General features: G+C 35.0%; 1 protein-coding gene across 2 annotated transcripts in view; it reads left to right on the top strand.

The window, feature by feature from the left end:
• LOC112468438 (neuroligin-4, X-linked-like) overlaps window positions 1-25,526 on the top strand; it is a 222,402-nt gene extending 196,876 nt beyond the window's left edge. The window contains exons 11-14 of one of the 2 annotated variants that reach the window (XM_025037607.1): window positions 19,955-20,288; window positions 21,204-21,467; window positions 21,681-21,840; window positions 22,493-25,526. In XM_025037607.1, the coding sequence (XP_024893375.1) occupies window positions 19,955-20,288; window positions 21,204-21,467; window positions 21,681-21,840; window positions 22,493-22,642 (908 nt within the window). In that variant the 3' untranslated portion in view covers window positions 22,643-25,526. The remainder of the gene's footprint in view (window positions 1-19,954; window positions 20,289-21,203; window positions 21,468-21,680; window positions 21,841-22,492) is intronic. The other variant, XM_025037609.1, reaches the window with a different exon arrangement.
• The last annotated feature ends 469 nt before the right edge of the window (window positions 25,527-25,995 follow it).

Here is a 25,995-nt window from a genome sequence, read left to right on the forward strand (position 1 = left end):
ATTATGCTATATTTAGTAACGTACTTCAATTTCGATGTGGTTTAGAGATATTAATCCATTTAAGAATTAGAAATTAATGCGGGAAATCTGTGTTAACATTCGTTTCGCTAGATTAAATTATGACATGAATTAATAATTTATTTGATAATTTCAGAATTACTATTACACGAGGATTATTGTTTACATACAAAATTGTGTTAAGATTTTGCATTCTTTATTGTAATTATTAATTTTAATTTAAAAATTTATTTTTTTTAACATTTGTTATGCTATATTTAGTGACGTACTTTAATTTTGATGTAGTCCAGAGATATTAATCCATTTAAGAATTAGAAGTTAATGCGGGGAATCTGTGTTAGCGTTTGTTTCCCACTTTTATTGAGCACCGAATTAGCCCTTGTTGACATGGCCATCCATGTCTTCAATAACGATTGATCGAAAGGACAACGCGCGCACTGCCAGTGACAGGTTAATGAATACCGTTTTCGTGAAATTAGTGGTGTCGTGAATTTTCGAGCGCGCCTGAGACAATGGCTGTCGCTAATCGTATGAACGGTGCAAAACTTCGAATTGTCATCGTGGAATGCGCGCGTTGTTCTTCATAATTTAGTCCTGGACGAAATTTGTAGACGAGCACGCGAAATATTTCGACAAAATTTCATTAGCGCTGCCGACCGCATTTCCAATAGACCGAATAATATCCACATCTGCATGTGGCAATGCTAAACAATAACGAAATTGCGAAATCTCGTGTAACATTATTTAACTTACAATTAGTAAAAAAAATTACAAATAATTTTAAAGAGAGATAAATATATTTAAACGTCTATTCGTATATTAGATATCATAAATGCTTTATCATTTGCCAGATATATTTTCTAGACACACTATACTTAGATATAATCCCAAACAATTAATACAAAGTAAGTAAAAACAATCAAGTAAGTACACGGTAAAAAAAATATTTTGTATTTGAGTGGATTTCTGTAAATAAATTTTTGTGTTAATTTTTAACATTCTCTGGTATGAATATGTAACATATTGTCATTGTGTTATTTTGACTTTTCTGCGTTAAGTTAATATTCAACGTTTCTAAGAGCTAAAATAACACAATTTATATGCAAATGCACGAATTCTTGGTGACATGTCTTATATATTAAAATAAACACCTAAGTTGTGTTACTTTCCTCTTTATAAGAGTTTCCATCTGTTAAATCGACATTTTATTATGTTATACGTATATTATAAAAAGGTATCGCTGTCGTCTGTTTTTTGCAAGAAAAAGGGGAGGAAGAAAACATTTAATATGTTAATTTATAAATATAAACTTTGCTTCCAGGTAGCGTCCATGTGTTACAATTTTGTGTTAATTTTTCACATATTATTTGTGTTAGTTATTTATATATTTGCTTTCTGTTAAATTAACATGGATAAATTGAGACATGTGAAATGTATTAAACTTAACACAAATTTGTTTACTGAATAGTAGAATTATAGACGTCACTTTCAACTATACAATAAAAAATTGAATAATATTTTTGTTATTCAAAATTTAATTAGTAACTTTTTATTACATTAATGTATTTCGGAATCTTTTATAATAGTATTATAAAAGTGAATTTATGAAGCATTTAGCTACAATTTTAATAAAATAATTATTTCTAAAATTTTTTGTTTTTTTCCTACTTTACAAGACAGCACGAATGTATATATAATACAATAAAGTAAGATATAAATCTTATGAAATAAGAAGAGACACTGCAGCAGTATCGATTCAGCTTTTTTCACGGCACTCCTGTAATAATGTGATCCAAAACGTCGGAAGTCCGGTAATGACCAAGTATGCTCGGGGTCCTCTGAATGCAGCCGGAGATTACATCCGGTATTAATATTGCCTTTTCCAAGCGGCAAGACGAAGTTGGCGCCCCGGTCGGTCGGGGCCGGGCGGTGCGGCGGTACGAATAGCCGTAAGTTACTCGCGCGACGTGTCCGTCGATATTGCGATAGTTAAGCACGGGGACGGGCGCATAATGCAGAAGCTGCAGACTTTGCGGACGGCACCCGCGGGAACTTCAACTGAGCTCCAAGTTCCCGCGCCAGGCATTAAAGTATTACCGGGATAATTTGTTACCGCCTGCCGCGAGATTTCGGGAAATCTCTTTAATAAGCTCCCGATCGCCGGCGGCCTGATTAACGCGAATAACGTTGTCGGAATATTGTCCGTCCGTTAACTCTCTCTCCCATCCACATTCCACGGTCAGTCACCATATTCGAGGTAAAGTGCTATTATTTAGTACGCCAAGTAATATATGTACCTATATCGATATAGTTTCAAATATGTGGATATCGCTATCTGCAATCTCAAAATTCACATATGTGATTCAATATTTTAACATTAAATATTGAATAATTTAACATGAGATATTAAACAAGAAAAATTTTGCTGATTTCGTTGAATTCAAAATTAATGTTTTATAAAATGCTAACGGTTTCCTAAATTAAATGTTGTTTATGAATACGTACTTATTTTTAATTATTGATAGCTTAATCAATATTTTACTGACGATATTCATTGAGAATATTTATATGAATAAAGCACTTAAATAAAAAATGTAAAAAAATATATATATATTATATAATAATTATGACATATATTGAAGATAAAATTTCAATATTAATATTTCTGCAAAAATATACTTAATTTAATGTAATTAAACTAAAAATAATTTAATTATAAATTAATGTGGTTATTACATAACTTTATATAAAACTACATTTATATTTAAAGATATATATAATTAATTATATTGAAGGAATAAATCCAATTAAATTCAATTTTGTTGTTAAATTAAAACGCTAATAAATTTTTAAAATATTTTAAAGTGTAGATTTGAAGGAAAATAATTTCAAATTTCCATGACAAATAAACTGCTAATTAAAACAAGGAAATATTCAACAAGAAAATATAAAAGAACAAAAATGATGAGAAATAAATATTTCAACAGGCTCGCATCCATACAGAAGTGATCCACGGAAAATAAATGAAAAATGCATAAATAAACAAAGCGTCACGGGATGAGGAACGTTGTAAAAAAGTGTCGCGCTTGAAATGCGACGAAAGTTTGCGGACGTTGCAAGGCGTTGACACGCTATATTAACGAGCTATGTAACCCAGTCCAGAATTATTACTATGCACATTTGTTGGTTTATCATTACAATCTGTGGGATTTTCGCGAAAGATGAGAACGATTTGTCCGCAATATATATCTGTTATGATTTCTAATTAGTCAGCACGAATAAACGCGAGCGTAAATAAAACTGTAGTTAATTGTAAAATGAATTTATGTTGAGAAAATATGAGCTCAATTCAGTTTTAATAATGTATTCCAACTCAGACTGTGTACTGTGTATACACACATATCTGCAGCAAATTACTTTCCTCAGCATATTGACACAACCTGTTATATTTTTCAGTTACATTTGTTAATAACTTGGTAATAAATAACGAGCAAAAGCTAAAACTTTTTGTTAGTCAGAGTCCTTGACAATATATGTCAAAGCCATTGAAATCGGTGAGGTCGCTCTTAATCTAGAAATTTACCGAAGTCACTACTCAGAGAGACAATTAGACAACAGAATTGAATTTGTTGTTAGTGCAATGCAGACCTCTTCTGTTACCAATTTTTACTTCGGGCATTGCTAGACCTCCGTTTGTTTTCCTTTTTTGTATATTTTGTATTCTAAAATAATAATAATAAGAATATTCTTATAAAAATTAATGGAAATCAACATAAAAAAATGAGGAAGAGAAGCACTTGGTGACGTGCCCAAAAGAGATGTGTTAAAGCAGTTCTCTAGGGATCTTTCCGTTCCTTAGCCTTTTTGGATTCTTTGCATCTCCAATTGCCACAGATTCTGCTAATGCGAGGAGTTTCAGACATGCACCTACTCACACACACGCACGATATAAATTATCTCTCCTTTTGCCGTAAATCATGCTAAAAGATTTTGCGTTGAATATTGCCAGCGGCGAATCCCGAATGTACTTGACCCTAGACCTAGCTGGTATTTGAGCCGCAGAGAAAAATACGAGGATCGACGAGCCTCGTAGGATCCATCTTACAGGTGGAACTCTCGGAAAAACGATCGATTGAGACCAACACCCGACAATAGGGGATCAATCGAAAATGCAAGGTGTCGTTCCGCGATCGCTTCCCTCGCAAGGATCTCTTTCTTGGCAAGGATACACGGGCAGAAACGCTGGAAAATCGGGGCAGATTGTGAATTTGTCACGCTACATTGTACGCGGTTATGGTGGCTTTATTAACTTTGTATTCCGTTCTGTTCGGCTGATTTTAAACTTTTACACGAAATGTGTTAGAAACTATTGTCTTTTGAAAATGCATAGAGATACCCTTAGAAGTATCAAAATGGATTTCAAGTTGCTAATTAATAATTAAATAGAATTCGTGCCGCGTAATGCGTCTCCAAGTCAAAACTTTAATTCGGAATTGTTCGGTTTCCGTTCGAAACTGAACAGACAATGTATACGAAACAATATCATTGTGACTAACTGAGATAGATGGAACGTTCTATATATTCTGGGGTACACAAAGAGATTGTGGCAGCTTTGATCGATTCGAGCGGGGCGACACGTTTTCGCGCGACGATGAAAGCATATCGAGGAAGGAGCGGGAGTGCGCGCCTGTAAATTGCTCCATATTTTCAGCATCATTTTTCTTGAATTTTCCGTCTATCCTCCGTGATCTCCCTTTTTTATCCTCGCCGTCAAACATGTTGCTGGTTTGTCCAGGGGGAATTCTCCCCCTTCATGATCGTCTAGATACTTTTCACTTCTTTTACATGCCCCTCGCACGGGTTACAATCCGCGACATTTTAGCATCCATTCCGTTCTGTTCATCTTGTAAAAGTCGTAGATCTGAGAAAAGAGAACTTAAAAAATGGTAAAAGGGCAAAGATATATTTAAAAAATAATAATAAAACAGCTTAATATATCGGAAAATTAAAAGAAAAACACCGCAATCAACAAAATAACAAAGAACGAGGGGCAGGATAAAATGACAAAGTACAACAACGACGGGAAACAAGAGGGAACAAGGAGATTCCCGAGAGAGAAAAGGACAAAATAGGAGAAGATAAGAGATGTGGGAGACATGATATGCAAGGTATAAGAAAGGGGGAGGGCGACGGAGAAAGAAGAAAGGGAGGACGGTTAGATTATAGAACGTCTTGAAAGTCAATTTTTCATCGCATCGAGCGATTTGCCCTCCCAGGAAAATTTCTTAGCGTTCACTCTCCAAAGGCGTTCCCCACACTTGCGCGCATGATCCAGCAGGATCTCCCTGCATTCGAGATACCGGCGGCATCGAGCCGCGACTATACGTCGTACGAGAGGGTAAAAAGAGAGGAGTTCGTAGCACCAGATAAGTTGCGGCGTAAACGCCGACACATGTCTCCCGCCATTTTCCTCCACATCCGCCGAGATATGTTTTTCCCGCTATGTCCCCGCATTTTTCTTCCCGCCCCATCTCTCCTATCTCGTCTTCTCAGCGTGTATTCTTACGGATTTATATCATTCTTCCTGTTATTTATTACGTCATTTGTTAATTTTAAAATTCTTTCTCTTTTTAACCAGCACACGGAAATAGAAACTGTTAGGAAATATTAGGAGATACCGAAAATTCTTCCGTTCTCAAATGGAACAATATTCGACTGCTCGGCGCCTCTTATAAATCCATGAATTATTTTCAAGTATGATCGATTCCTCTAGATTTTCCGAGTCCGGGAATTCCCACATTTTCCCCGTCGTAAGAGTTCACTGACGCTAAAAACTTCCGCGCGTTTTGCGCGTCCCGCTTTTAAGAACGTGTGCATGTCGGCCCTCCGAAGTTCATAAGTTGCGAAGTTGGCAGCGAAAGGATGACACGGGAAGATATTAAAAAGACTTTATGCCAGCCGCCTGTCGGTCCTCGACACGATTCGACAGTTTCTACTCTCGCGCGCGCGGCCGTTGTATTTTTCCTACCGTAAAATTGTATTTCAGATGTTGCACAATATTCCGCGGGCTCTAACGGTCTCTCGCGCGAGCAGCGCCGCTCTCCAGCAGTCTTCTTCTTTAATTAACGAAGTAAGTTCGGACATTCCACGTTCTCGACGTCTTTCGAATTTAATAAAGACGGCCGAATTAAATGCTGGATGCTCTCTTCGCCGGGCTAATCGTTGAAAAATTCATGAGTATTGTAAAGAACGTCCCAGGTTAAGCGGTTTTCGCTCATAACATCCATCCCTGTACTATACGCGCCGCCATGCGTAAAGCTCCTCGCAGAAATCATTTTAAATTTCCCCCAAGAATGTCTCCACCGCGAGAATCTTTTATACCAACCGAATATTTAAATTCCCGCTGCGTTAAATCCGAGAATCTGTAGGCGTATGGTTCATATCTCCCCACACATATTGCAAATATGCTCAACAAAATAGATAACTTTATGTAAAATTTTATAAAATTAGTCGTAAAATTCAAATTGATATTTCTGAATTAAATTAATATTTCTAAATTCCTAAAGGTTTGCTTCTTATAATTATTTCTGCTCTTAATCCTGTTACTTGAATTGTTAACTGTATGTCTTAGCGACGTATGTACGTCGCGTCTGTTAACAGCATCAGTGATCAGATATCGTTGCACTAATCCAATACAATCTCTTTGTCATGCTATCCTATTCACGAATCCATATTATATGTATACATATGGATGCAAACGCATCGCATACAAATACACGCGGCACACGCGTGCGATACCGCGCGTGCGTAAATTATGCATGAACGTGGGGGAGGGACGAGATCGAAACAATCTAATTTCGTCCCTTTGACCCATTGTTGTACATACGGTAACTGTCAAACGCGAGACACAATCGATTTACGCACGTTTAAAATCGAGTTTGCGCAATTTATCGAAAAGCATTAATCTCCCCGAAATAGATTATTTGAAAAATGTCTATTTAACTTTCATTTAGATTTAGTTTGCGTTTGTTATCAACAGAAATGAATTACTCAGCGCAATAAAAAATAATTAGATGTATTCAAAACTTCTCACATAGAGAATAAGAAGTGATATTCTTTCTGTTCTAAACAATTTAATTTCATTCCTTTGATCCAGTGTTGTATGTTGTATGTACATACGCATAATTATTAAACGCGAGACACAATCGATTCACGCAAGTTTACAATCGAGTTTTGCACAATTTATCGAAAAGCATTAACCCCCTTAAAATAGATTATTTGAAAAATTTTTATTTAAAGATGTATGATAACACTTCTCTAGTCAAATGGCCATCTACATTCGGTAAATTTTAAGATAGTATAATTATCATTAAATTACAGAATTATTCAGAGCGTAAGTAAATACATTACTTTATTTTTAGTTAGTTATTTATTTCTAAATGAATTACTAGCTAATTTCGAAGAAATTAATTTATAAAATAAGATACAGACGCTCTCTTAATTTCATTGCCAATCTGTAAACATAAAATTTGTATTTTGGATTATTTTTTTATCGTCAGCATTGAAAACATCTTAATGTTTAATATACATTGTTTTATATACATATTATTAAATATCAGCATTACTTCTTTGAAAAAAGAATTATATTGTTGCAAAACTTAAATTATATTATAATTGAAATTTAGCAACATTGCGCTAAATAATGAAGTTGGTCATCCTTGCTTAGCGTAAGTAAGCGCAAATAAAAATATAAAAAAATTGAAAAATATCAAAGAAGTATGAAAAATTATAATGAATCTTCTCTGTAAAGGTTAAAAAGAAGATTTCATCCTTATACTAATAAATAATGTTTTTTTTTATTCTTAATTAGTGCAAGAAATATTGATATCATATAAACGATTGGCGTATACATTGTCCATGCATTTGAATAAAAATTGAGTATATAACAATTTCTAAAACGTTTCTTTTTTAACATAAAAATTTCATTTCTTAATAATAATTTGAAAAAAATCAGAATAAGAAAGATACATACTTAGTTCAAAATTTATGTCAATTTTTATTGCTACCTTATATTGGGATCTAACATATCAATATACGACATGCGGAAAATAGTACAGTCTCTGCAGTAATACTTTTCCTCGATGCAGCATATGCTTGTAAATATATGTACATGCGCGATCATATTTTGTCGTAAAAATGGAAAGTGCTGAATTTTCACCGCGTTTTATAAAAAAAAAAAGATATATATTGCTGTATATTTAATTGCACAGCAAAATCTTTAACGGATACAGGTTTGGGTCTCCATCATTTTCCAAAGCCGAATAAGTGCTCCATTTATGTGTGAGAAACATGTTTGGCAAGAAAATCATTTTTTCATACCTCGCTTTGCATCGCAAAATCTGAATCAGGATTCCTTAAAAATAAATTTTCATTAATCATCGTTTGCATGACTTCTGTGACTTTGAAAGACTGTAGGTACCGTAGCGTTACTCTCTTCAAAGACGGAAATAAAACATTTATGCGTTTCAAGGGGAGCTTCTTCATATTTTTCCAAAACATGTCTTTGGGATCGCTTCCAAGAACATTTCTTATCCGTGCAAGATAGAACATTGAAATCGTCAATGTTATTCCTATATAAATTATATTCATAATTTATAATTTTTATTATTAAAGAAAATAGAAAAAAAAAACAAATTTTATTATGCGTGAACCATTGTACTTCTTGCATTTTTCGCCAAGGCCTGCTTTACACGAACATAGTATTACTTTGATTACACCATTTCCACGAATTTTTCTTTTTATTTCGTGCAGTTTTTCTCTCAAATTTGATGTTTGTAAACAAAAAGCTAATATTTTACGGTATCACTTTCCACACTTTCTCCATCTTTACCACATAAACCGAGACATAAACTAATATATATCTATGCTGCGCCTTTAGTAATCTTCCGCCTTCAATAAAATTTCTACTTGATGAATCACTTTTTGTCCAACAACAAATATTTTCTAATGACAGCGACATTGAGTGTCAGAAGCGAGAATAATGCTTTTAAAAGTGATATCTATCGCCAACCATATTGACTACGTCGTAAATTAAATAGACTCCGCCCACATGTCAGATCCCAATTGTAATCATTTCAAAATTTTTTTATTTAAAGGGCTTATATTAATATTTTTCGTTTCGTTCTTGTTAGTATAAGAGATACTGTAATAAATAAACGGTCAATTTATGCACTGTTCGCCATAAGAGTACGTCTTTACACAAACAGTTACTATATTTTATAATAATTTTTTTGCAAACGGTACAATAAACTGACTTTAAGTTTTGCATAGGAACAAAATACATTATAATAAATATCTTAGCAAAATATCATAACAATAGTGTTATTTGAGAAATTTTGACATACATATCTCTAACTTTTATTCAGACTTAGTTTGCATTTGTTATTAACAGAGAAATGAATTACTCAGTGTAATCGAAAATAATCGTCGAAAATAATAAGTGTGATATTCTTTCTGTTCTAAAATCATGATTAATATATTTATATCTATATATATGCATCTGCGTCAAAGAGCAAAAGTATCACTCTATTCCAATTCATTTGGAATGAAACTCCTTTATACTTGTCTTTTTATGCGTGAGTTAATATGATCAGCTAAAAGATTAAAAAATGTTTTCTCTTTCCTTATTTTTCCCTGCCAGCAATTTTTTCAAAACACTTTTACTTGCTTTATCAACTTTTGTATTTTAAAGAATTTATCACTAAAAACAAGGCACATAAAATTTCTTTCTCGTTACAACCTGCAATAAATCTCTCGATATATGTAGAATTTTAAGTACACAGTTTTAACACGAGGTATTTATTTGATTGTCCAAATATATGTTCATACATTATATATCGATCGCATAAGTTCTCAGAGTTCGAAATAACGACAGTATTTTGTAGGAGGTATCGCCAGGAATGATTGTAAATTGCGCGTTTGGAGTTAGTGTAGCTTCCGCTAGAATTATTGTTGGATTCACCATTAACCGGGTCGCAAAACTACAAAGCGATATATGGCGCTTGGTTGAATGGACGTTTTGAAATCCGCGAAAGTGGCCCTTTTAGGTCTTCAACTGATCTATTTATTTCTACATAAATTCTAATACGGATTTTTGCAAACCGGGATTTTTTTATTCTCAAATTGTACAATATTTGGCATGCTGATCCTAAATAATAATTATTTTTTCTTACCAAATATTTTGAATATTCTGAATTTTTTTAACTCTTGAATTTATAAACTGAAATATTTGAATGCTTCAAATATCGATATCAAATATCTGTATTTTGAAGCATATAACACGTAATTTCAAAAGCAATGAATAATTGTACAAACACGTAGTTTATAAATAGTTAATTGTCTGATTATAAATTAATATAAAAAAACATGTATTTACGAACCATCGCTGATGACGCAAAATTATACATATCAAAACGATATGCAATTGCAGTTTGCCAATTAGGTCGCAATGTAAGCACTTTGAAGTGAATTTTCGACACGCGCTTTGGCCTTTAATTTGCAAAAACGTGGATCCGAACTCTTTCGTTGTGCCGCTGGGAACACTAATTCCTAGTTCTTTAGATAAACTTGGCTCCGTACTTCCGTAATTGGAAACTTGCCTTTCTTAGCAGTTCGCGCGACTGCGTGCTCGTAGGTCTCTCCGTGACCTAATGCGTTAGCTCTCCCCTTTACAGTAAACATTGTAACGACGAATTACAACCGTTGTCTGTGCCAGAGGAGACTTGCGCACTTTGATCTACTTGTTTACAAGATTGTTAACCCGAGTAATGGAAAATAGTGGAGATTCCGACGGTCATTCTATCGAAGCATTAAATGATTCTGAGAAACGATATTCTGTTGTTATTATTAGTCACACAAGACATTACGTATCAGCGTTAAGTTTTAACACATGAAATATGTCTCAGACGTGCACGAATAGTGCGTATCGCGTTTAGATATTCGTAACCGAAGAATGAAAGAAGCTTTGCTTCTTTCAAGATCAGCGTTGCACATACATAAATCCGTCGCGACAAAAGAAGCGCGTTGAAAATGAGAACATGAGGAAGCACACCGGTGAGATTAAAGTACGTCCTATGAAATTGAAGCCGCATCCTTGCAACTCTGACCATTTCGAAACAATACTTGCGACGAAAGAAATTAAAATAATTAATAAAGAATAGAAAAAAAAAGAAAAACAAAAGATACATAATTTGAAAAGTCATTAAAGAAACAATATTGCGTTTAAAAAGTCGGCTATTTAATCACATATAAGTTACTTAAAATTGTAAGTGCAATTAAGATTGAAGAAACACATTATTGTAGGAAAGGAGATATTTGACTATTTTTAAGATATCACAGATACATTTATTGAATTAATTAAAATATTGATATAATAAATATAATTTAAAAAAACTGCCAAAAGAGACAACAAATAAAATTTTATCTCACTGGCAATTACCGCGAACGAAGTCAGCCATGATCCAGCACCATATCGAAATTCTTTCGTTCGCTTCCACGTGCAATCATCCAGCGGAAATTCCGTGGAATTCGCTATATCCGGTTGAACAAGCACGAACTAGAAACTCGAAATTCAAAAAGCGTCGTCAACGCTACGAATATTGCAAAATTCAACGAATTATATCATGTAGGATCTCGCGCATGGGTGCGTCTAAGCAATCAACTAAAATAGAAGTTGAAGAAAACCAAACTAGCTCAGGTTTCACAAAGTTTACATGAGTTTTAAGTATTAAAAGAACTCGCATTTTTCAACGTTAAGTAAAGTTCGATCTTATTGAGCAAATATGTAATTTAATTTAAATAAAATAAAATAAAATAAAATTTAAGTAAAATTTAAATAAAATTATTTGTTGCACAATTCTAAAAAAATTGAGAGTGCTCACTTATTTGCCACCTTTTCGCCTTCGGTCACAGCGTGCGTCCACAACTTTTCCACGTAGACAGCGCACACCCTGTAGGACACATTCCGCCCCCCCCCCCCCCAAAAGAGGCACAAACTAGTCGTTTCCACTGAGATTGGCTTTCGCCGGGGCCTGTAAACAGATAAAGTAATTAACACCGATCCTCCCCCTACTCCGTTGCTGTCGTCGCGCTCCGCATTCGGGGTAACGGCAGGCTGCATTTAGGATAATTGCTAGTGCATCTCACGAAAGGCCGCTTCAAACGTAAAAACGGTCATTCCGCTCGGTCGTGCAAAAACGCGCGTGCAAATTCGCAAATCGATCTCACACACACACACACACACATTCGCGCACAAACGCACGGCGCGCGCGCGTTACCACACCGATATTCGGCACACCATGTACCTTGCCCTGGAATTGGAATGCCACACGAAGCGTGTATATCGCCAATAAAAAAATACAGACCGACCGTTTTAGTTACAGTCTGTTAATTAACGAATTTCTTTCGAAAGTAATAACGCAAGATTTTATCCCACGCGTTAACTTAATATATGACCTAATTTAATCTAACTAACCGTGATGTCGGAGTTGTACGTTTCATCAAAGAGCAGAAATTTCTTGCCGGTAAGATACAAACATTGAAATCGATAATATACGAGTAAACAGTGAGATATTTTTTAAATGGAAAAATTGATTGATGGTAGAGAAAAACTTTTCTAATAATTTATCTTAATAACTGCATCCGCCAAATACATGAGGGGAATAAATACAACTACGTTTTTACATTATGATATCTTGATATCCATGTTAAATTTTTATTGTAATTAATACAGCTCGCGAAATGATAATATTTTCGTAATAGAAAAATTGAGATATTTTAAAATTATTAAACAATAGGTACATGAGAAACTAGATATAATTTTATTGTTATTATTACTTTTATTAATTTTTATATATTATCTATATCGTTTTTCTAGTTGCAATTAATAAAAGTGATTGCTTTACAGAGAGGTACATGATTTAAAAAAGCATGTAGATTGACAGGTACATTAGGATGAATACAGAAGGATCTAAGGATTCGAGGTGTAATCCCGACTAATTGAATAGCAATTAGCAGCGACATCGTGCAGAATCCACCGCGTCGACCCTTCAACGCCCTTCGTCATTCCAATTTGCGTTCTCACACAGCTTCTCGCGCGCTGTTCTCGCAGCCTTACTCTTCGACCTCGACGTCTCACGTAGTAACCCTTCGTCAAGGGCACTGACGTAGTCTGAAAACGGATATGAAGACGGAATTTGAATAACATGTTTACGCGACGCCCGTCGTCTTCGAGCTAATGGCCTCCGTCTGACTTCCGAAGTCGCCGGCAAATTTCGCATTTCAAGTTGCAGAAGCGGAAAATATACTTGCATGGAGGAAACTTAACGATGAAGCCGCGTTTTGGTGTTTACTAACGAGAAGCGATGAAGTTTGCAGTGCGTTGCTTATTTCTGTACATCAAGCATGCATCACAATAGCGTAAATTCTGCGTGAAATGTGATAAACTTACCGTTAGAAAAAGCTGCTGTATACAGTTATAGCAATTACTGTAATATTTGTTACAGAGTTTCGTGTACTTTTTTCGCAACTTCGGTAATATTTTAATACGACTGTATATCTTCTGAATTTAAATGGATTACCTTTAAAGCAAAATTAATTTAATATGTAAATGTTCTCTCCAAAAGTCGAAGAGTAAAATATCACTCAAAACGAGTGAAATGCAAGTTTACAGAGAAAAAAAGCTGTTGCTTCAATTAAAGTGCTATCACGGGGTGCCAAAAACATAAGTAGTTTATTCAATTGATATTATTATTAGACCCAATATCTGGATTATTAAACCAATAATTTAATCATTGGTTTAATAATCCAGATATTGGGTCTAATAATAATATAATTGAATAAACTACTTACGTTTTTGGCACCCCGTGATAGCACTTTAATTGAAGCAACAGCTTTTTTTTCTCAGTGTGTAACGAAAAGTGAAAATTGTGCATTTCGAGTGATTTACCATTCTAAGGAAGAGTAAAATTGCGCTCTATAAGTTGGAATGAAATCGCACTCAATTTGAATGAAAGGTACTCTTTTTGAGTGCTGTAGACCAGTGTCCAGGAGTGAATTATGTTAGAATAATTTATTAGTCGATCTTTGGAGAATCATGACTCACTATAGCTTTATTAAAGTGAGATCACATTACTCTAGTAGAGTATAATAGCCGCTCTAAAAATTTTAGTGAAAAGTTCACTCCTATCTTATGAGTGCCCGCATTTACTCAAATTAGAGTGGCAACCCTCTCTTTTGACTATCGCAATCACTCTAATATATTAATGGCGAAACCACATGCACTGTATGAGATTTAGAGAGAGATTTATATTACTGATTTCTAAAAAATTTCTAGATTTGGTATTATATAAAAAAATAGAGGAAAAAATTACATTGTGGAATAAATGTCGACATTAATCTTCGCCTAATAGCGCGTCATGAACAATGAGAAATATTACAGCAAAAATCTGAAGCTGATATTTCCAACATGTGTTAAATAACGAGGATATCTTTTCGCAGTAGGAAGCGTCGGCAGGATATAGGAAAGATTTTCTTGGAAGACGAGGCTCGCATGTACAGGAAATGGGATTCCTTGTCGACGACAGAAGCGTGATCGGTGTATCGAATTTGGTGGTGGCCTCCGATTACGAGGATGCGAACGTGCTCGCGTCGCGAAGTTCCGCCGACGAAGAGCTAGGACAGGAGATGGGCAGTGAGGATGGATGTGGTCGAAGAAAGTTGGCGAGAATGTGGTATAAAGAGAAAAGGGCGAAGGGGGAGGGGAAGGAAGGAGAAGATAGGAAAATACGTCGTGACGCTAACGGACCGCCTAATGGATTGGGAGGAAGTAAACATCGTCAAAGAGAGAAGAAATTAACGAGAAGTTGGCGACCGATAATCCTCCTATTCTCTTTCCTCTCCCAATCGCTCTCCCAATTTCGTCTAGATATTCGGATTTCCCGAGTATTTGCGCCCGATGAAAATAATTTCCCGATTTATGTGTGCCGAACAGTAGTTTTACATAAACGGAAGTTTGTTCTAATCGGTTTAATGCGAAAATAAAGTGGTAAAAGTAAGAAATTTTTATTGCATTTGTGTACGCGAATCCGGAAAAGAGACAGTTTTAAATCGTAAAACGTGAAGTGTTCTTTTAGAATTTCAGTGAGCGACAGAGAAAAAGAATTTAAACATTTTCAAGATTAAAGATAAAAGAGCTTAAAAAACCGAACATTGTATTATTGCATTCAGTGAATATGATAGAATCAGGAAATATCGCAAAAAAATATATTTTTAAAATATGTAAAATGTTACATTTAAAATAAATTAAATTTTTATTTAACTGATATCTTCGATATGTCGTCAAGTATCTCTTGCTGTACATTTTCTTCTTCATTCGGTAAATTACTCCACAACAAGATACCTCAAAACGCCAAGCGTGTGGATGCAGAGTTTCTCGAACTTCATGAATTCCAGCCAACGGAAGAATTCTTTTAATAAAATATCACGATCAATGTGAGAATTCACCGACTTTTTTTCCAAAACGAATTTCTTCGAGGTCGACACAGAGAGCGACAATTTTATTCCGTTCGTCCATCCATCTAGAATATGATAAAGTAGACGAGGCGCTCGATTGATCGTAAAATAATCATCGCCCGCGGGCAGCGGTTATGTATATCTGACGTAGATACCGTCATTTTCTCAGAGAATTTTGTGGAACAAATGAGGATGGCGGTAGCGAGAGGAAGAGAGTATCACTACGACTACGTGGTACGAAGGTAACCGTATAGCAGATAGCGGGAGATAAGTCGTGTAAAAGGTGCGGGGAATCTGCAACGATACGATGGAGAACGTGGGGAGAGGTTGAGAGAGGTGAGCGATAGGGAAACTCCATGAGGGAAATATAGCGGAAAGGGGTGACGCGCTTGGGTACCGTGTGAGAGATAGCGGAGAGACGTAGGAGGTCTGTGAAAAAGATCGAGAGACAAATCTACCCTCGCGCGTAGGGGGTACTCGCCCGGAGACGAGGCAGCTAGGTTGAAAAATAGTTGCGAAGGAATTTCTTATTAGATTGAAAATTGAAATAAACTCGCAGTGACGTCGGTTGCATCGATTCTCGAAGCCACCTACTGTATTACCTCGATCACCCTCCGAATCCGGGTCACTGGAGGACAGATATCCTGGCCAGGATAACTCCTGGAAACGTGACGCGCATCGCGATATACGTTATTTTTACGAATATGCTTTCAACAATTTTCTGAGCTTTACCGGGCTGAATCCTGGAACATGCTGCATTGCTACATTTTAAAGAAGAAAAGATCCTGAATTTTGAGCTTCCGAGAGCCTAGAAGTTAAGTAATTGTTAATTTTAAAGATTTCGAGAAGAGTGTGTGATAACCATTGAAGAATTTAGAAGAATAACACTTGAAGAGAAGAAAATAATTAAACTTTTAAAGAGTTGAAACTTTAAATCAATAATGAGATAAAATATAACAAGATATTAAAAAACTATTAAAACGCTTAGGTTACAGATTTCTAAGTTAGGAAGAAATACATACAAATAATCAATCACAGTCAGACTTGACAATCTTATTATAATTTAAGCAATAAAAACGTTAATAAAAATAGGAGAAGATATAAAAGTTGAAAAAAAATCGGTATATTTATAAAAAAATTATTAATAATAGAATAGTGGTTCTGATATAGTGATATAATATACGAATTGATGAATATTCGGACAAGTCTGTGCGTAAATCAACGTTCGTGATTGAGCTAAATATAATATGACATATTTGCGTAATAAAAAGCCTTTATTGAAAAATACTTTGCCAATATCGACAGATGCCGTCATGAGAAAAAATTTACGAAAGTTTATCGGAGAGACCCACAGAAAACTTTAAGCATTGTTTGCATTTTTAAGAAAAAAGCACAAGATTATCCGTCTACGTTTTTATTATATAATATTGCTAACTATTATTTACATTACAAAATGTATATAAAAACAAAAAAATAGTACTGTAATTTTTCAACAATGTAATTTTTTAAATATTAATGTCTTCTTGGCATGTAATTGTTAAGTTTTAATAAAAATTTTAACAAGTAGAAGTAATAAAAATTTTTATTAAATTCTAATAAAGAAGGAAAGAAAATTAAGTTACTTAATTTTAACGTAATATAATTTTAAAATAGAGAAGGAATTACTTTTAACGAAAATATATTTTTTAAATATCTACTATTTTTTACTCTTTTTAAGAGAATAATTAATTCTATTCATGCTATGTAAAATATATTTTTTAACAACTTATTTACATATTCTTATTGTTTAATAAATATAATTTTGTGCGACAATGTAATTTTTAATCGCAAGAGCTTTGACAGAGAAAAATAGAGAGAAGACCAATATTTTAATATGTATGACGTGTACCTATAATCAAACACTGCTCAAACGATTATCTGGATGGATGTGAGCGATAGCCATTATTCCTGAACATTAAATCATAATGTGCATGTATAATCAGTGTGATATTTCTCTCGCTGAAATCACGGATCTGTGTTTGCCAATTTCGGAAGGAAGGGATGAAGGTACACGAATTACTGGAGAGCAATTAGTTTGACATCAATGATTTGTGCGATTCTTCGTTATGGAATTCTTGCGCGTCCTTTTTTATTAAACACTTCGCGTTTTTTTCCTTCGCAATAATCTCTTTCTGCTTTTTCCGCTTATTGAACTTTAACATAAATCAGTTTTCCATCGTTATATATTCAGTAGATTTATGTAACAAAATGCTTTGGATAATGTTATGTCGAATACAATTACATAAACAGATTAGAATATAAAGTGCAAATTATTCTCTAAAAATATTAATACACTTTTACTTCTCTTATTGCTTGTGTTAATTAAGAAAATTAATAAATTCTGAATACAAATTAAAGCTAATTAATTAAGCCTAAAAAAAAGTCTTTAAGTCTTTTCAAAAATACTGAAAAAAATTATTTAAAATCTTTATAATCTTATTAATAAAATACAGAGTTTTGTTATGCATTGTTTTATGATGAAAATGTCGGTTTTGTATTCAAATATTTTATGTATCTTGAAGTTGTTACAGTTCTTCACATGCATTATACGGAAAGTTAACTAAAGTAATCCTTTCTTTAGCTTCCGAGCAAATTTCTATTACAACAATGTGAACGCAAACAACATAAAGCATGTTTTGTAAATTTTAGTTCGTTAATAAACCGCTTGCTGCAAGGTTATTTGCTATCAAAGGTAGTCTCTTCTTCGAGCACTACGGTCTCGACAAAAATCAAACCGGCTCGCTTGCAAAATCTAAAGCGTTTCGAAAAATCTGTTAAGTCGCTTTACGTTATCTCGCGAGCGAGTAATAACTACATTCCCCGTAGATCCCGTATGTGATGTTGTATCTTGTATCTTCTCTTGCAAGCAAACTAACTATAATGCTAATCGGATTTCCGGGGGATGAAATCTGTATGCAGGATTTCTGTCTCAGGATTGCAATTCGGTGCAAACCCACCGCACATACTATCACTAAACATCAGATATCTAAAACTATAGCTGTAATTCTCTCCACCTAAGTCAGCCGTTATATCCAACATGTGGAAATAAACGATGCAGGAAAGTGATCGAGCAAATTCTATGTTTTTTCCGTTCATATATCGATGGAATGCCCATCCCGTTATATTTCTGTTCTGTAAAGTGTAATCGAACATGTCGCATGATATGGCGCACGTAGTGAGATCGTATCCTTTTCAAAACATCCGCGAATATTAAACGAGCTGCTGCCACGAAGCGTAAATCAAAGGGGTTCCTTTGAGGACTCTCTCCCGCGCGCGCGATTCGGCGCGCTCCAAAGAGTTTTGCGTCTCTTACGGTGGAAGCGATGGCAAAACAAGTGCGCTGGCTAGAATCAGCGAAATAGACGCGTAAGCAAATAAACTGTATATGAGACCTGCAGTAAGCCAAGGGGATATTTCTTTGGCTGTTTGCAAACGCAAGAGCGAAACCTTGCTAAAATCAATCCCTAAAAACTTATGGACAAGTTAAAAAAGCGGAATAACGAAGAGCGGAATAACGAAATAATTAGAGATCTAGTCACATAACAATATCATTTTCAAAACTATATAAATTTTAACTAGCACAATTTCTTACATTGTCTCTTGTTGTAAATCTATTGCTATTATTTCTGTCTTAGAAATATTGTTTAATTTTCTTAATTAGAGATCTAGTATGTACTACAGTACTTTTTGTAACTAGAAATCAGTAGTTCGAGGGCGGTCAATAAAGCTGTCTTGTTGAATTCTTGAAGAAAGAACTTCTTTTCGATCTGCAGCTATAAAATAGAATTTGGCAACATCGAGCTAGTTGCATGCCCCGTCGCATTGTAACAAGATCAACCGTGAACCTGGGAGCTGCAGCTGCAGCCAAGCCATCGGAAATAGATTATCGTGCAAAACTGGAGACTGCGCAGGATTACTTGGAATGCGATATGCAACTTACCGCTAATATGCCGTTTCTCATTGGCATTACGGTTCTTTATATATACTGTGTATTCCGCGAAATACACATGCTTACAATAATGAATATTGTAATAGGACTTTTTACATCATGTATTTATACTTTTATAAAAAAACTTTTTATTTAAAAGTTGCGTTTATATTAAAACACATTTTCTAACAATTATAAAAACATCTATTAATTATTACTTATTCGGCTTTTAATCTTTACATTTTTAATACATTTTAATTAAATTTTGACAATATATGAAATTATTACATAACATTTCTATCTGTGTTTTTAATAAGAGGGCGCTCTTTCAGAAGAAACGGATTAAAATTTCAATTTTTTTCTAACGCGCGTTGTACGCGGATGTTTTTGCTGTTACAGGACTGAAGCCGAAAATGAAGAATCATTATAGAGCGCATCAACTGTCGGTCTGGCTGCGCCTCGTCCCAGAACTTCATCGCGCCGGAATGGAGGATGTCGATTCCAGGCACAACTTGTTCCGCGGCCATAGCGACCCCAGTCTATACGATGGCTTCGTGAGACCAGATCCTCTCAGCAGGATCAGCGAAGAGTTCAAGAGGAAGAACCTTAGCACGGATCCGCCAACCACGACGGATTATAGCATCACGACATGCGTTAGCCTTATCCCGGGCACCAATCTTCAAAACGTCCATAATGCCAGTACCGACACCTTAGCCAGCTTGGACGCCGCCGGGTAATTTTTTATTATTTACAATATAAAAGTTATTTCTCCGAATTTACAGTACTTTCGGCTGTAAATCTCTCTTCATCGATCTGGAATCAATGCGACAAACGTCACCTAAGCGAATACGATGAGCTTCAATTTTTCAGTTGGAATGGCCCGCGTTTGCAGAGCATGCGAGACAGATCTGTGCAGTAAGCGAAATAAATAACAACTGTAACGAAAATCAAATCTTTTTCGTAGTCTCAGGTGTACTTTCGTAAACAGCGGTGACATGAAAGCTTCTCTGTCTAGAATACACTTTTGAGTTGGCCAAAAAAAAAAGGAAACAGAGTACACACAACAGTATAATATAGGTAACAAAACGATACAGTGATTGCAAATCCAGAATATATACCGCTGTTGTTTGACAAAATTCTCGTTCTTTATTCCACTGCAACGCGCTTAAAAAATTCAGCAAAACTGAGTGCCGTTAACAGCGCTAAGCTGAAGCGCACTCCCGCTCTTTAACTTGTTTCGAAATCTATCGGCAGTCCCCAACGCTATACATATATATTCGTCCAGTAAAACTTTACCCATGAGAAAATGGCATGAGACGAAACGTTATTACGTTGCCACGGGTTTCGCTGGAATATTTCAGAACCATGAAAATTGTATATGGGTATTCTCTATATGTGGTAGCCGGGCAGCTCTGCTTCAAACGCTGGAGAAACTCTTATACATAATAGTTACGAAAAATAAAAATACTTATTACAAACTGTATTTCGATAGAATTCTAACTTCTATTACTGCGGTAAATTATATTGTTTATAGAAGAAAATTATTTAAAACATTATAAAGTCTTTCAAACTTTAACTTCTTTACGAGAAGTTAAAATACATTTTTTCAGCATTAAAGTATTGATTAACAAATTGTTCTGTATCGCAGTTACGCGGCGTACTCAACAGCATTGAGCGTGACAATTGCGATCGGCTGCAGCCTGCTGATCCTAAATGTCCTGATATTCGCCGGCGTCTATTATCAAAGGGATAAAACGCGGCTCGAGGTGAAGAGCCTTCAGCAGCAACAGATGTTGAATCAACAATGCGGTCCTCGCGGTTTCACCGAACTGAAACAGCCACCGCCTCCGCACTCGCATTACGCCGGTGGCGGCCAAGTGATTGTCGACGTCGAGAATGAAATGTTAAGAAGGTATCGAAATGTCATTCTAATTCCTTATTACTTATTTGCTACTTGATCTATCGATTATATCGTTATCGTTGATCAGTAAAATTTAAAAAAAGAAGAAGATTATATAATAAATATCTGTTTTATTAAGAAAATATTACATAAAAACTTTTGTAATTTTTGTTAAATTGCAATAATATTATCATATATTTTTTTTATTTATTTCTATTATTACAGAAATGTAATGAAAGGTCCTCCTAACGATTCCAGCGTTCCTTTCCAAGGCCAAGGAACTCATACACTGCCTCATCAACATCATTACCAAAAACAGCATCAGCAGCAACACGCCACTCTTCCTCGAGCCTCAGTCATTCAAGACATAAACACGCAAACTCAAGTAAGCAGCTTCAAGCTTTATTCTTTTTTCGGTTAATTAAAAAAGAATTATATATAAATTAAATTGATGTAATAATTATTATTCTAATGTTCTTCTGTGCGTTGAACGGTGCAATTAAATTTTTGAAAAGTAGGTAACTTATTTATTTTACATCATTTTTTTATTATTTAAATTTTATTAAAATTTATAATATTACAGCGCACGAAGAACATATGAAAAACATAATAATAGTGTAAATGATCACGTACATGATATAAGATTAATAAATTCTTCGGCACACATGCAGTAGTATTTTTTTTTCTCTAATAAAGTACATTATAAAGTCTGTCAAACTTTCCGAGTTCAAAGACTTAGTATCTAAGTAAGACGTAATAACGTATAATCGAAATTGTGATATCATAAAACAGCAGGGCGCCGCTATTGCCCTGCATATATTATATCTGACTTTATAAACTTCTTTAATAAGATTACAAATCATGTTGCGCTCTAAAAGCATAACGAAATTTTTTATCTGGAAATAAATAATAATATGGTTACGAATATTTCGTAATTGATATAAATCAACAATTTAATTTTTTTCTTTTAATATTAAAAAAAAAATATTTTTTTACAAAATAAATTCTACGAACTGACCGTTATATATTTTTTTCAGGGTCCTCCAAACGGATCCATCCATTTAACTGTTCCACGGGCTCCGCCGCCGCCCAGGGCGAAGAGTCCGCCGGAGAACCAGCCTCTTCTGCAGAGCGCGACGGTCTCCAGTCGCGTGTCGCAGGCAACGATGAGCGAGATGCGAGTGTGATGCTTGGACCCCCCTCCGAAGCCAGTCGTCCCAGATGTCCTCACGGCGTCGACCTTGCTCTAGGCAAGTTCGTCGCGCAGACCTGTTGCAAGTGGCCTTTAAGTGGCCGCTGAACATTTCGACGGGTCGACGCAGGACGTCCCAGGGAACGTGAGCTCCGGACGAACGGAGGGGGGTGCTGGAGAGAGAGGTTCCTCACAGCTGAGGGATGGTCGAGCACCGAGATTGCCGGGTCTACCGAATATAAAAGAGAGAGAGAGAGAGAGAGAGAGAACCCATCGAAATGCGCTCTGTTACGAATTTTGAAGGGTAGAAATTGCTTGAGCTGAAAGAAAATACAAATTACAGATTTGTCAAATTTATTCTACAATCACTGAGTTCTTTAAGTCTGCTTCAATTTTACTTAAATTAAAGATAGGAAGCTTAAAATGTATTTCTACACTCTGTAAGCAAACTGCCCGTATGGCAATAGATTGGCAGCAGATTTGCTCAGATGTCGCAACGGATTCGGTATCATCTGCGCCCGCATTAAACTCGTGTTTCGCCAGCAAAGCCGATTATAATCTGACAGCAAATTGTCAGCAGAAACCAAGCAGAATCTGTTATTTCGTCAACATTTAAATGGAATACGTTATTTTGCTCAGCTTCTGCAATCAATCTGTTATATTCTGTTAGCAGAGTCTGTTACATTTCTGCTGTCGTTCTATCAAAAATAAAATTTGCAGCAGACATTTTCAAAATCTTTTCTGGACAGATTTGGCTATCCGGTGACTCAAAATTTCTTTGAAAAAGGTAATTGATCTTTACAGTCTTAATAATTATTAATTTAATTTTAATAAACGAAAAAAGCAGTACAAATGAACAGCGCCTTGCTCAAAACTCTTTAATATTCAATAGACGTTGGTAAATGTCTACGGAAACACATAAGAGAGAAAGATGGCGAATCAAGCGATCATCCTGGATCAATCGGAATTTCAATCAAATTTTGCGCGAAGGAATCAAAGCGATGCATTCCGCTAATTAGTCGATAATGAAGAATCTCTAGTCGTTTAAAGAAGACCTGAGAAACGTGGTGGACGGCTCAATATGAAATTGACGGCGATGAAGATGTAAAAAAAAAATACTACTCTAGCCACTACAATGTTAGATGTTCCTTGTACATAACGTGAATTTATATATACCGTAAGAACGCCAAAGTTTGCTACTTTCTAAGAGAGGTGTATTTGCATCGCGCGTATCGTTTTCATTACTTTGTTTCCCGGTTGGTGTGTTGATATCCACGCGTGACGTCATGTTGTTGTAATTTAGGGAAAAACGAACGTAGGACAAATATTTCAAGAGCGTAACGAGTGAGTATGTTCATCGATGCAAATGGATTTTTGAATTCTTGAAACTTTCGGTCTTCGAATCTTTAAAATTTTAATTCTTCTATTACAGAACATCTTGCGTGTTCAATTATATACAAATTTCTTTCAAATCTTATATTTATTTGTAAAATTCTGTTTTTTAACCATATTACGTGAATTGGGACTAACTGTGAAAGAGAATCGTTGATGCATGCGACATCGCTCGTTATCGTTGCTCCAGATTAATGCGACTGCCATGCAGGCGACTCCGTTGCGAACGTATTACGTATTGCACATATAAATTACGATACATGATACGCACATAGCATGATCTTCGTACCCTCTCCGTGTACGCGTATCTACACGCATATGTGTTTTATATATATGTATAACGAGACCGCGGACAATTTTAAATCGTTGTCACGGAATGTTTCTAATTTTCTTCATTTCCTCCCTGACATATTGTCTCTTTGTACTAAATACGAGAACTGCAAAGCGTTATTCTTCATACTTTCATATCTTTTATACTTCCTTTGAAGTCTTGAAATTTTTACAGAGCGATCAACCTTGTTAAATAACGTGTTTTACATTCAGACATGTCGTTCACGACGTAAGTCGATTTTCCTTCGGAATCGTTACTCTTCTCTAAATAAAAAAAAAACACCACGAAACGATCCGATGTATTTAATCATGTGGTATAAATTCTTCACAGTTCAACTTCCATCGGATACATGGTATGTGATTATCCTTTTCTTTTTGTATAAAAATATATACATATATATAGGTGTAAAATAAAAACTAACGTAAAACTATTATGCGTAACACACTGCCACAAGACTACAGAAATCAATATGGAAGGCTCACACACCCATCCAAACTGCAATTCCTTTCATATTTCATGAGATTTACAAGATAAATTTATATATTTATTTAAAAATATTATACGAAGTATACGTACATTAATGCAAAATGCAATAAAAGCTTCAAAAGTTAAATTTACTAATAAAATAAAAGTTTCCTTTTTACATGAAATAAATTCACTGAAGTTTTTAAGATTAACAAGTCGATAATTTTAAAGGTTTTAATTTTGAAGATTAAAAGATAAATAAAATTTTAATGTTAACAAAATCTTCTTTGCAAAGGAACCATTACATCAATAATCGATAGAGGAAAGTCAAAGTTTTATACATATGCACCTAAACACGATGTCGAAGGTTGCATTTTGCTTGCTTTCTGAGCAAAACGAGACGATCGCGGCCACGAAGTGGCTTAGTTAGCTCCTGAAATCCTTGAATCCTTGGGTCCTCATAATCAAAAAGGATCTTACCGTCCTAGAAGGATCTTATACTTTTGTAATTTGAACTAAACTCCAGTTCGTAGAGCGGAAAGATCCCAAAATTGGCTGCAAAAACAACCTGCTCATAAAAAAAACGTGGATGAAGGAAGAATGTAAAAATATCCTGGAGCCGTGATGTCTGACAGAAATAATGGCGAAACAATTCAGATATGCGTTCGTGATTGGAATTTTGAAAAAAAAATACACACACACAAAGAAAAAATACGCCGTATCGCCGAACGTGAATTTTTATCAGCACTCGCAAGCGTAAAAAGTAAATATTGTGGGCGTTGTATGATATCATCATCAAGTACGGGACAATCCGAATATATTAAAGATTAAGGAACAAAGCTGGTAATAGTAATTAAACGTGAGCGGGAGACGAAGACGTTGGGGAGAGAAAGAAGACAGGAAAAAGAAAAAAAAATATGTCGGACAGTTAAGCAGATGTTTAAGAAATTTAAATAACATATATTATATATATTATACACATATTACACATTGTAATAAATTATTATATGACGGATATTATTATATTTATGTGAGACCTTTAGCTCTCTCTGGCCTCGCGCTCTCCTAGAACGATATCTCGATTATACTTTCCGGCCGAGGGCGAGGCTACCTGTTACATTTAACATTTTGTTGTCAAATTGTAAATACATAATGATATA

This window comes from Temnothorax curvispinosus, unplaced genomic scaffold (genome assembly GCF_003070985.1).
Source record: "Temnothorax curvispinosus isolate PA1 unplaced genomic scaffold, ASM307098v1 QBEX01018473.1, whole genome shotgun sequence".
NCBI lineage: Eukaryota > Metazoa > Arthropoda > Insecta > Hymenoptera > Formicidae > Temnothorax > Temnothorax curvispinosus.